The sequence below is a fragment of the Varanus komodoensis genome, unplaced genomic scaffold (assembly GCF_004798865.1).
Source record: "Varanus komodoensis strain SLA01 unplaced genomic scaffold, ASM479886v1 scaffold32, whole genome shotgun sequence".
NCBI classification, from domain to species: domain Eukaryota; kingdom Metazoa; phylum Chordata; class Lepidosauria; order Squamata; family Varanidae; genus Varanus; species Varanus komodoensis.
The window spans coordinates 53,513-66,392 of NW_025335798.1; the positions used below are offsets into that span (position 1 = coordinate 53,513).

The 12,880-nt window shown below is 42.3% G+C and overlaps 1 protein-coding gene and 1 pseudogene across 1 annotated transcript; both read left to right on the forward strand.

Moving 5' to 3' along the window:
• The first annotated feature begins 670 nt into the window (after positions 1-670).
• LOC123027517 lies at positions 671-1,596 on the forward strand (annotated as a pseudogene).
• A 5,142-nt stretch (positions 1,597-6,738) lies between these two features.
• LOC123027518 (olfactory receptor 10T2-like) lies at positions 6,739-7,667 on the forward strand. Its single transcript, XM_044438453.1, is given in 2 exon segments — positions 6,739-7,138; positions 7,141-7,667. Coding segments are annotated over 2 exon segments (927 nt in total).
• The last annotated feature ends 5,213 nt before the right edge of the window (positions 7,668-12,880 follow it).

The following is a 12,880-nucleotide window of genomic DNA, read 5'->3' on the forward strand; positions in this document are numbered from 1 at the left end:
ATTCCTCTCCATTTTCTGAACATTGCCATTGTTGATGTCCAATTGATATCAAATTATCCCTTAGCATTTAGATCTGTTTGTGCGATATAAATAGAGAAGGCACGGTTGGCAGGTGATGATGTATATGACACTAAAGCATGAGTACAGTTGGGATATAATCCTGTTGCCTGAGTGGAGCAAAGCTGGCCTATGGGTCTGTCACTTGTTCTAATTTATGCCTCAATATTGCAAGCAATAAAAGGCAAGGCTCATAAACCAGGGGCTAGACCTTACAACAAATCCATTTTCCAACCTATATCCACCAGGGCAACATTTTTACAGGACTTAGCAATATCAGCTGTGAAAGTTAGCACCTGCTGTTAAAAGCACATTGCAAAATTAGGAGGATGCCTGTGCTCGCCAGTCATTACTGTTGTGAAAGGTATTGATCTTGTACACTATTGATCTTGTATGCCTTTGAACTTTGGTACCATCCAAGTTTGTCCCTCCTACAAATACCTCTTTAGGTTACCTCAATACTGAAGGAAAAACCTAGGGTTTTTTAGAGCACGGAAACATAGGTGGGACTAAGGGGAAAAGTTAAGTATCCGATCCATATGCCTGTATGTCACAATATGCCTCATAGTCTTGTTTGCAGATGCACGTATACATTACATAAATGGCAGGAAGAAATTTCACAATGATCACTGAATTCATTTTGCTGGGATTCACAGAGAATCAGAAGCTACAAGCCATTCTCTTTGCAGTATTCTTATCGATTTACTTGCTGATCCTGGTGGGAACACTGGCATGGTCGCATTAATCAGGATGGACTCCCAGCTTCACACACCAATGTACTTCTTCTTAAGCAATCTGTCAATCTTAGACATTGGCTACTCCAGTGTCATTGTTCCCAGAACGCTCATGACCTTCACAGCAGAAAGCAAAACAATCTCATTCACTGAATGTGCCTTGCAGTTTTTCTTCTGCATTTCTGTCTCCTGTGAATGCTGCCTGCTAGGCGTGATGGCATACGACCGCTTCATGGCTATCTGCAGTCCGCTCTTGTATACTGCGGTCATGTCCAGCAAACGCTGCAATCTCCTTGTGGCTGCCTCATATCTCACAGGTTGTGTGAATGCAGCTGTTCAGACCTCTTTCATATTTAACCTTTCCTTTTGTAGATCCAACGTTATTAACCATTTCTTCTGTGATGTGCCTCCTATCCTGAAGCTCTCCTGCTCAGACACAAGAACCACGGATGTAACTCATTTCACCTTCTCAACGGTAATTGTATCCACAACGATCCTGACCATTCTTGGCTCCTACGTGTACATTCTGGGAGCCATCCTGAAGATCAGCTCAGCTGAGAGCAGGCACAAAGCCTTCTCCACCTGTGCCTCCCACCTGACAGCTGTCACCATATTCTATGGGACAGCCATTTTCATGTATTTACGGCCCAGTTCTAAATATTCCATGCAGCAGGACAAAATCATCTCTGTCTTTCACACACTTGCTGTCCCGATGTTGAATCCACTCATCTACAGCCTAAGAAACAAAGAGGTCCAAGATGCTTTCAAAAGGCTCCTCCAGAGTCAAGTTGTCTCTCACAAATAGCAACCATTGTGGCCCTGCTCCTGTGCCTTTATTGTCCTGTCTGTGTGGCAAGCATCAATTTTTATTCTTGCAATAATTTAGAGCCAGGCTAAGTTTGCAAATCTCCATTTTCCAGCCTTGAGGCTGTGAAGGCCCAGAGGGAAAACCCCAGGGATCCAGGAAAAGAGAGCCTCTTCCTGAAACATCAAGGCACACTTGCCTTCCTCAACCCTGTTCTCTCCAAATTTAATTTAATCGATGGATAACTTCCCAGGGTGCAACAGTAGCAAGACTGGTTTTTTTTTCCTCCAGCACCAGTTCCCTTTGCCCAAAAAGGTCCCAAGAGGGCTCCCCTTACTGTTAACCAGCTCAATTCACACCTTCAGAGTTCCCCTTCCCAGGTGGGAGCTTGTCCAGCATTGGGCAGCTTCCATTACAGAAAGGATGGAGGAAGCCCCTGAAAAAATGGTTCACATTGGCAGTCAGCCATCTTGACCCACATCTTTAAAGCTCCCAGTCCCAGAAGATGGTTGTGCTTGGACTCAGTCACTGCTAGTTCTGCCTCCACTTCCCATTATCTCACCACATGCACTGTTGGGAGCTTCCCCTTAGGGTTTAAAAGGTGTTCTTCTGAGAACTCTTGGTTCTGCCAAGCCTGCTGAGATCTTCCTCTCATGTATGGGTGGTGCCATTTGGAAGAGATAAATACTGACAATGAACCCATTGAGTTAGGGAAGAAAAGAAATGATTGGCATGCTCATTTCTTCTCAAAGTCATTGGCCTCTTTAAAGGAAGAAATAGTTAGACCCCTCCTGAAGAAGCCTAACCTGCACCTGGAATGTGGTAAAAGCTATAGGCGGGTCGCTACAATCACCTTCCTGGGCACTCTAGAATTAAATGGACTGTATCCATGTCAATCAGGCTGGCTTTGGAATCAAACTACTTAGTCACCGGGAGAGATGGCTTTTGCCAAGAAAGAAAAAGAGGGAGTGCAGCTCCAATTATTCCCTTGGCCCTCTGCAGCTTTGGATACCATCTACCATGCCGTTCACCTGGGGAGGCTGTCTTAGTTGGAGATACCAAGCGGCAGTAGAATCAGCTCTTACTTTGCTGGCCAATTCCAGAAGGCAGTAATGTGCAATTATTACTGCTCTGTGTCCTGACAGTAATGCTATGTGCGTCTATAGTGCTCACTTTCATCTAGATCAGGGGTCGGCAACCCGCGGCTCCGGAGTCGCACATGGCTTTTGAATCGCTCTGCTGCGGCTCCATTGCTCAAAACACGCACTGGCACAGCCGCCGATCTGCAACCGAGGCTCCAAGTTATAAAATTCCAATAGGTGATGATGAGGCATCCACTCAGGAAGGCCCCACTAGCTGGTTAAGTAAATCGCTACATTCCTCTGCTATTGTGCAGGGAGAGAGTGGAACAAGCTTCCCGCAGGCTCTCATGTTACTCAAACCCAGCTGAAAAGATTCTCTTTGTCCAAATGTAATCTCCTTCATCTGAATGTTAAAAGCTGTTCTTGGGACCTGTCACAATTCACAGCACTTGACTGTTTATCTGCTAATCAGTCACTAAACACACCTATATCTGCAACCCTGCGCAGGCAGCCGGCAATCTGTGATCCGCGCCGATTTACTGAGCTTTTTCCCTGGTAGGCCAACCATGGATAAATCGAAGAAAAGAAGTTTCTGAAGAAAACCGAAGGTTTAATGGTACGTGGGTAGATTCATTTGCTTTTACTGCTGACGAACTTATGGGGTTTGCTGTTTAATGCATACAGCCCTTTAGCCCTGACTTTGCAGGAAGCTGTTCTCCTATTCAAAATTTGTGACAGGAATCCTACTAGTTTATAATGTAAGATTTAAAATAACAGTTTTTAGTGACTGAACAAGAGCTGCAGCTAAATCATAATGAAAATATAGTTCTACTTCCTTGTTTTAAGAAGATTCTTATAAAAAATTCCAGCAACATTATTACATTGGGAGAGGGATGTTTGTTCAATATTTCACCAGACTATTATTTACATTTGTTGTATTGCAGAAACTCTACTTACTGTATGAAAGCATCAATTAGTCCCTTTTTTATTCAGGTTGACAGCTGACTGCACCCTCCAGTACACATGATAAAAGGATGAAGGCACACAGAAGTAGACAGCATTTTTGGTTTGCTGCAGGTGGATAATTTAAGTTCTGCTTTTTATTTCATAAATATAAGGAGGACTCAAATAGACATTGACTATTTTATTTGAAAGTAACCCTCAACCCAGCGTCTTTTTTTTCAGAGTTCAAAATGTTTTTGTTGCATGCAGAAATAAAAATTTGTTTTCTCTATAGCAGTTCATTGATTTCATAAATGCAACACACTATAGTTTTTTTATACATAGCATAAAGGTAAAAAACGATAAATGCAGTGCTATCTTCATTTTAGATGTCAAAGGGGTTTTGCAGCTCCTGGTGTTTTCTTTTCTGTGGGAAACTGGTCCAAATGGCTCTTTGAGTGTTAAAGGTTGCCGACCCCTGATCTAGATTAAAGCAATGGGAGGGTAATCTGAAGATGCGGTCTGAGCTGTTCCCAATATGCATCTTTTCCTTTTGCATCCAGTTCAGGTGAGGAAATGGCTGGTGTGAATCCATTCTTGAGTGCAGCAACAGAGACAGAGCCAGTAAACTGATACTCAGTCCAGAGGAGAAAGAAACATAGAAACAGAGTAAGTCAGAAGGGGTCTCCCATCTAGTATGACCCCCAGCTCTGCTCAAGACATGCCTACTATATGCATGAGATGAAGTAGGTGGCTTTAGGAGATGATTCATCTTCACAGCAAAGTGATGGTCAAGCTGCTTTGGAGGGGGTTGCACCCCTCCTAAAGGGTTCGGTTCACAATTTGGGATGCTCTTGGCATTTGGGATGGCAGTATCTCTGAAAGCTGTCCCAAAAATTCAGCTGGTCCAAAAGAGAAGACTGGCTGATAGGACCATGTTACATCAGTGCACTGGCTTCCAGTGCAGTTCAAAGTGTTAGTATCACTTTGAACCAAAGTTCCCAGAGCCCTTAATAGTTTGAGGCCAGGTTACCTTTTTGTATATATACCCTTCCAGACTCCAAGACCACTTATTACAGTCCTTCTCTGGGACCCACCCACAGATAGATAGATAGATAGATAGATAGATAGATAGATAGATAGAAAGAAAGAAAGAAAGAAAGAAAGAAAGAAAGAAAGAAAGAAAGAAAGAAGGCATGTGGTTTCTAAGCAAGACTTCTGCTGGCAGTGGCACCTGGCTGCGGAATGCACTTTCCAGAGAGGTTCACCTGTGTTGTGGCTGGGGACAGGTGGGCACCAGGTAAAGCCTGTTTATTTTTCCTATTTTTTTAGTCTTTTAGTTTTATTTTTAATCTTAATACTCTGTTGCCTTCCCCTGCAGGTTGTTGTTATTAGTTTGTTTAAACATTCATTTTACTTTGTATTTTGTATTTTAGGGTTTTAATTTGTGTGAACTTCCCAGAAAGCATTGGCTACTGAGCAGTATGGGAATAAGAAATACATGTTAGAAAGCAATCAGTTTGCTTATAAATGCATATAAATTTGCATATAAGGTCACACACACACACACACACACACACACACACACATATATATTTCAGCTTCATCAGCCAGAATCTCCACCTCTACTTTCAGGTGCCAATGATGAATTATTTTGTCTAGAAACCAATATTTTGAACTGCATGCATTATCAGGGGAACATATCCCCAAATGGTAAACCAGTCCCTGTATAATTAAAAAGACAATAGCACACTTGGAACTCTGTATACTTGTCTTAGTATAATAAGAGTAGTAAAATCGAACAGAAGTCCATCATAAGTAGAGCTGCTTCCACCTAGTTGGAGGTAAGATTCCTTGTGGTTCTTTCCATGCAACTGTGCTGCATCTTCCCTCTCTGTCTTAATACTCATTTCAAAATATTATTGACAAATGTGGGTGGATTTGCTATTAAAGCCTGCTAAGGAAACAGAAGATATGTGGGAACTGGCTTCTGAATTACAAAGAGGAAACATTTGCACTTACATGAGCCCCTTAAACTTCTGTTCCATAAAACTGCTGTTCCCACCTTAGGCTGTAATAATTTCCATAGTGGCATTGATGCTGCCTTGCTAAGTTCCAGATATCCCACTCTTACTTTGATCTCCTTTCCTAATCATGCAGTCCCTTTTCCAAGTCCCATTAGCTGGGGAATACCGCTCCTGACTATATCCAGATGTGACTATGGCTAGTTATTTCACCCTTAGTTTAAACTTCCACATAGATATTATACAGCTGCAGAAACTGACGGGATGAGCTGTCTGAGAGATGAACTGGGAAATAGCAGCAGTTGTATCTGATCCCTTCCAGATCTTTTTTTGAGTGAGAGAAGTGGTGCTTCCCAGACAGCCAGGGCCCAAGTAGGCAATCAGGTGAAGGTGATGGGGTCTATTCCTTGGTGGTGGAAGATCTACACATGAAAGCCCCCCCCCCCATCAGATGTAGATTGTGAGCCACTGTTCCTTCTTAAAAATGCTTTGAGAACATTTTGTTGAAAAGAAACATATGAAATTGCAAATAAGTAAAGAATGGGTGGCTTAATGGAGGAGTGATTGCTAGATTGTTCTCGTGTGGAAGAATCTTGAGTCCATCTATAGCATCTAAAGCTGTTTTCCCACAACAGTGTTCCTCAACAGACCCTGAGGCAAGGAAGACCAGTGTTGGTCAGGCTCAGGTTCACCACTTGCTTCTGATGTTCAGTTAGGCCTTAGAAAACATGCTATAGGGGTGGCATTTGCCAGTCCTCGTCCCAGTGCACCAGCAGAAGGGGACATTATACAGGTCTTGGAGCTCCATGAATTGCAAGTATAGAAGTCATTTCAGAATTTGCAAAGGGCAGCACCTCATCTTTATCTAGCAGAGTTTTATTGGAATGTTATATTATTTATCATGCAAGGTGAATGATTCCACTCAACCTCCATACTAACATAGGGAGTTTTACCTATTCCACACACATTTGCCTTTTCTTATAAATCCCTTAAAATAAGCATCTGCTGACATTTTGGATCACTTAGGAATCATTCTGTAACTTACAAGCCTTCACCTTGTTTCCTTTCAGGTCAGGCAGCTTTGCTGCTTCAACATGAATAAAGGCAATGACAGCTCAGTGATGGAATTTCTCTTGCTGGGGTTTTCCATTCTTGGAAGTAAACCCATTTTACTTTTCCTGGTCTTTTCCCTTGTGTATAGCACCATCCTGGCCTTCAACTGCATCATCATGGCGGTCATACTGCTTGACAGGACTCTGCACAACCCGATGTACTCTCTACTCCTGGCATTCTCTGTTTCAGAAACCTGCACCATGTTTGTCACCATTCCTGAGCTGCTGGTGACACTGTTGACAGGTGATCCATCGATTTCCTTCACTGGATGTGCTGTCCAGATATTTTGCTTCTTTGGCTTAGGAACAAACAACTGTTTCCCACTAGTTGCTAAGGCTTATGATTGGTATGTAGCAATCTGCCATCCTCTTCAGTACCAGGTCTGATGGACAAAAGGTTTTGTACCAGGCTGGTAGTGGGATATCTCATTTCACTGAGTATTGACATCCTTATTTTCAGGCTACCCTTCTGTGGGCTTAAAGAAATCAGGCATTTCTTCTGTGATCTCTCACCTGTGCTGGGACTGGCTTGCGTTGACACTCACCTGACTAACATTGGGATCGTCACTTTGTGTGCCATTATTTTGCTGGGCACGGTCATGCTGATCTGTGTCTCATACATTTACATCCTCTTTGCTATCTTAAGGATCCACTCCCACTCGGGAAGACAAAAAGCCTTCTCAACCTGCGCCTCCCACCTCAATGTGGTGATAACACATTTTGGCTGTGCTTCTTTCGTGTATTTGAGACCTAAATCTGTCTCCTCAGTAGATCCAGACATATAGATATCTTTGGTTTATGTCTTTTTAACCCCTCTACTAAACCCATTGATCTATACCTTAAGAAACAAGGAAGTGAAAATAGCTGTTAAGAAAATGCTCAGAAATTCATTTTGTGCTCAGAAACTCTGAAGAAAAGTTATTGTGCCATTTATTCATTACAATTGCCATGCAAAGTACAAGTTCCTGAGAGACTTTCCCTCCCTGTACACAGAATACCAGATGAGCTGCTTTAGAGCACAGCAGCTGCTGCAACTGCTCTGTTACAAACACATGTCCTGATCTGTGTGCAGAAAAACTTTGCAACAGGCAAGGGCACATGGAAAGCTTGCCAAAAGACATGAACTTTCTCAGATGATACTGTAAAATAAATTTCGTACATGAAGCATTTTTATAAACCTGAAAACGTGACCTCTGTTGTATGGAATGTGGAAAAGCATCATCTTACCATTTTATTTTTCATTAAATACTGAATGATTTTAAAATACGTAATTATCTACATTAAATGGACATCTCTTGCATGCTGCTGCTTCTGATTTTACTGTGTGATGCTAGTAAAATATGCAACCAAAAACATCATCAAAAAGAAGAAAAAGAAAAAGGAGACACACACACATACATGGAGAGAGAGAAAAAGAGAGATTGAGATTTTCATCTCTCAACTGACATGCACCTCAATGCAGGGAGACTATATATCCATGTACATATGGATTCAAAATTTAATCAACTACAAAATATCAATGCTTGTTAAAATTAAAATTTTCAAAAATTGAAATGTTTCTTTTGCCATAAGTTCCCATATATTACCATGAATATATTATCAACAGATTAGAAATGCGGAGTGCAACCCTATGGCAACCTGACATCATCGGCTGGGGGTGACCGGATGACTTGGCAACCAAGCACTGAGACCCTGTGACCTCCCCTTCCACCAGTCCCTCCCCAGGTCTTCATCTACAAAGCCCAACATGGCATGGGAGTTGTGGGGATTGCCACTGCCACAGCTCTCTTCATGTGTTAGAGGCAGGTGAGCCAACAACTCTCGAGGCTCATGTGGATCAGGGCAGGGAGCAGATTGGAATATTCTCTTAGGCACAGAACATTTTAGCCCAAGTCTGAATACAAAGTAAAAAGTAAGACTCGAATTTTCCTTTTTCTTCATCTTGCTAGGTGCTCATTTTCAAGATCATTTAGAAACAAATTGAACCAAGTAGGGGCAAGCGTATGTCCTTGCCTACCTCTCCTAGTCGCAGAAAGAGCTTTCATTAAGCTGTCCCAGATTGTCACATCACATTTGTAAAAAGCTATTTCTGCCTTAACTTACTTCTGGGAATAGAACCAATGGCAGCTTTTAAATCTACAAGGAGAGTAAACAATTTCCCTTGCAGGGGTCTGGTATGTTTTTCAGCAAGGTGTGACTGCGCCAGGTAGTGCTCAACGGTTAAGCAGTTCCCCCTAACTGCTAACTTAAGAATTGGTAGACGTGTTCTCTGACTCCAAAAGAACAATCCATCTCTGGTGTAGGAACCTGTCATATAACTTCCCTATCATTCATAATGGGTAGATAGGTCTGTAGTGTCTTGGATCATTAAGGTTGCAACCACTCCTTTCTTCCAACCAGAAGGGATTCTTCTTATTGGTTTTACTTAGTGTAGTAAAAACGGAAGCCAAAGCTGGTGCCCAACAATGCAGGGTTATTTTTATGAGTTCTGCAGGGATATAATCAGTCCTTAGACCCTTCCCACTCTTTACCTGATTGATGATAGATATACAACTTCTTGTAGGGAAACAGACTCATTTTAGTTTAGTTGGCAATACTGCAAGCAAGTCCACCTGAGGAAGGTGAAGACTTCTAAAAATGCAGTCCTTTATCTGAGCTAGACTGGTCTGTGCTATACAGACAGAATGATGTACAAGCCGTTGAATGCACACCCCTCCCGGACTCAGACCCTCCTTGTTCTTCACTGTCTCCCCCATCCTGACCCAAGCCAGAAGAAACATACATAGAAACAGAGCGAGTCAGAAGAGGTCTCCCGGGCCATCTAGTCTGACCTCCGGCACCAGCCAGCTCCACTCACGACATGCCCACCATGTGCACATCCAGCCTATCCTTGAACACCCGCACCAATGAGGCTTCAACGACCTCTCATGGAAGCCCATTCCACACCCTCGGGGTCCTAACTGTCAGGAAATGCTTCCTGGCATCCAGATGGAACCTTGGCTCCCTGAGCTTTGCTCCGTTGGAGCGCATCCTGCCTTCCTCTGCAGGGGAGAACAGGTCTCTACCTACCTCCGTGTGACATGGAGGTTTGGTTCTCACCTTGGCCATTCAGTAACACATTCCAGTCCCTTCTGCCCTTTGTGTAGCTGAACCTTCTGCCTTGGAATGTCTTCCTTTGAGAGAAGTGAGTCCAATCTCTACAGATAACATGCCACCATGAAGAAGATAAAAGGCCAAGTGGATCTGTAAAAATGCATCTGAAATGGTTCTCCTGAGACCTCTCCCAAGATGTACCAGTTGGAAGCTTGAGACTGAGAGCATAAAGCTCCAGAAACTGGCAGCCAGAAGGTTCTAGAATCATCATTCGGGGAAGTATGGAAAAGTTGTCACCATGAATCAAGTTCATTCTGATGTCTTGTGGGAACTAATCAGTCCTGATCATTTTTCCCCCATAGAAAATAACTGAGAGAGTAATGGAAAATTCTTGATTTCCTGTAGGCAGGGCTTTTTTTGTCATAGAACACACCGGAACGGTGTTTCGGCACCTTTTTTTCCAATAGATTTTACGAAGTGATTTTGAATCGCCTTTCAGCGTAGCAAGTCAGCAGCAAACATCATTAACATAGTGCCTGCGGGCTGCTTTTGTGTCCGCGTCACCCGGCTTGGGACACTGCTCGGCTTGGGATTGGTGTGTGTGGTCGCGCACTGAGTGCTTACTGCCGGCGGCAACGTGAGTTCCAGCACCTTTTTTTTACAAAAAAAGCACTGCCTGTAGGAGTCTAAACGGTCTCTTTATTCCACTGCTCTCCTCATCAAATCAGTGAGCACTCCTGAAATTATCAGGGTCAAAACTCCTTGATGAGGATTTTTTCCCATTGTAATAATTTCCTGAAAGTGTTGTTTAAGCTCCTCATATGCCTCAAGAGTAGAAACAGAAGGGTGCCTAGACACTGGTGTGGATTTTAAGAGGTCTGCTGAATTCAGCTCAATGTCACCAAGGTCATGTAGATAAGCTGACTATTTAGCTCTCATCCAGTTATGCAGATTATTTGATGAAGCTGGGTCAACCACACCGGTTTTGAAAGTCAGTGGTAACTGTCTGTTCTGAGATCTACATGGAAAGATTGCACTAGCTGGAGAAAAATTCTGGAAACTGAACAGTAAGTCACTGCACAAAACTTTGAAAAGGTGAAGGCATCATTAATATTTTTAAAAATGTTTTATATTTGTAAGTGAATAGTACAAACACACACAAATATTTAATCAGTGTCACATCAACTGAAAATAATAAAAAAGAAAATTAACTTAGGTAGGTAAAAGACACAAAGGTATAAATAATTAACTTTCAGCTTAAACTAGTATAAACAATCACTGTACATAAAAGTTTGAATTTTGTTTTCAGAATTCTTTATAGTATCCAGAGTGTTTTGTACTGAAAGCAGTTATTATATTGACCATCCAGTCTATTCACATAAACAGTCCTGTCATGCCAGATCTCATAAAATGAATCTTGTGAGGCTTTTTATCCTTTGCCACCTTCAACTTATGAAATATTTTTCCCATTAAGGTTCTTTGCCATACTATATTGCTGAAATAGTCCATTCCTGAAAACTAAAACACTTCCAATATCTTGAGATCTTCCCCAGGAGCACTTCCATTTAGAATATGCAAATCTAATCCAGCTTTTAATTGGGCCACACAAAAGCCTGCCACGTTCATACTTCAATCTTCTGAGTTTCTGTGAGGAAAATCTTTTTAATCTCTGTTAAAGCTGGAAATTTTCCTTCTAACATATCATCATTAGGTCCACTTCTGCCATTTAGAGTTTCAATTACAAGCAGATAGGTCTCTGGGAATTTTATAAATGAAGTAGCAAGGCAGTATTCTAATTTGGCCCACATATCCTTTACACTGGCTTTCGCTTTATATGGAATCTAAACTTTGATAATTAGAGAACTACTGGATTTTCCTTTCAGTGGGATTCTCAAGTCCAGATGGCACACTGTTCCAGGATGGTTATTTTAATACTCAGTGAGGTTGAAATGAAGACAGCAGGGTCTTTAATCTCTGTCCTGAATCTCTGCTCTCAAACAGTGGGCAACAAAGCCATTCCAAACAGTACTAGCTGTGTCCCAACTTTCCTGTAGCAATATTATGTCAAAAGCACAGGAAAACTGGTAGAATGATGGATTCGACTCCTATTATGCCAATGCGCAACATACAAGAAAATTGTCCTTAAAGGGGAGTTTCTCTGGGACAGGATTTGCCAAGCAGAAGTCTGTGTATAACATAGTCAGCCCAAGAAAAACTATTCCTCTGGTGTATTTACCTGACCTCACAAACTTAGATTTGGTGATGCCCGTCTGTCTGTTACCGGTGAGGTACCAGTCAGTTTGTAGGTGTGGCTGTGATGATGGTACAAATGAACTGCCTAGGCTGGCTGGTCTTTTGAGCAGCCCTCAGGGGGCCTTGTGGTCTACTCCTCTCTTTGAAAGCTTCTCAGAGGACAGTCCTCTACAGAAGATTGCCTCCATTTAAAGCTGCAGACTGGGCAAAGATCATGCCATACACCAGAAACTCCTGTTTTCTACTTTCAGTTTTTATTTCTTTCTTTAACATCCAGTCTGATCTTCTGGAATCTCCACACAGGTATGGTAAGGACAAAGAATATATGCCCCATAGAAAAAGGAAGTTGGAGGCTTCCTCTCTTGGTACTGGAGTTAAAAGCATCACTCCTAAGAAGTAGGAAACTTTGATGGCGGCTCTAGAAGATATTGCACCGAGGTCTTCTCCAGTACAGGTGCTCAGCTGTGGGTTCCCCAAATGGGATATGGCAAAGACCTGACACAGGCACCAGGGAAATCAGAGGTCCTCAAAGAACCTGGTGAGCAGCTTGCACAGGACTGTATTTGCATTTATTTGCCAGTTTCCACTGAATTGCCACTTTGAACAGAGATTGCTTTGTGCTCTGAATCTGACCAACCTTTTGGATCATATTTTAAAGGAGTTGAAGTGTCATGAATTAGACGTAAGGAACAAAAACCTTGATTAAGCAAATTTGGAGAACAATATGTACAGGTCCTTCTTTATAGTCCTATCCAAAAATACATCAGGGGAGAGGGTT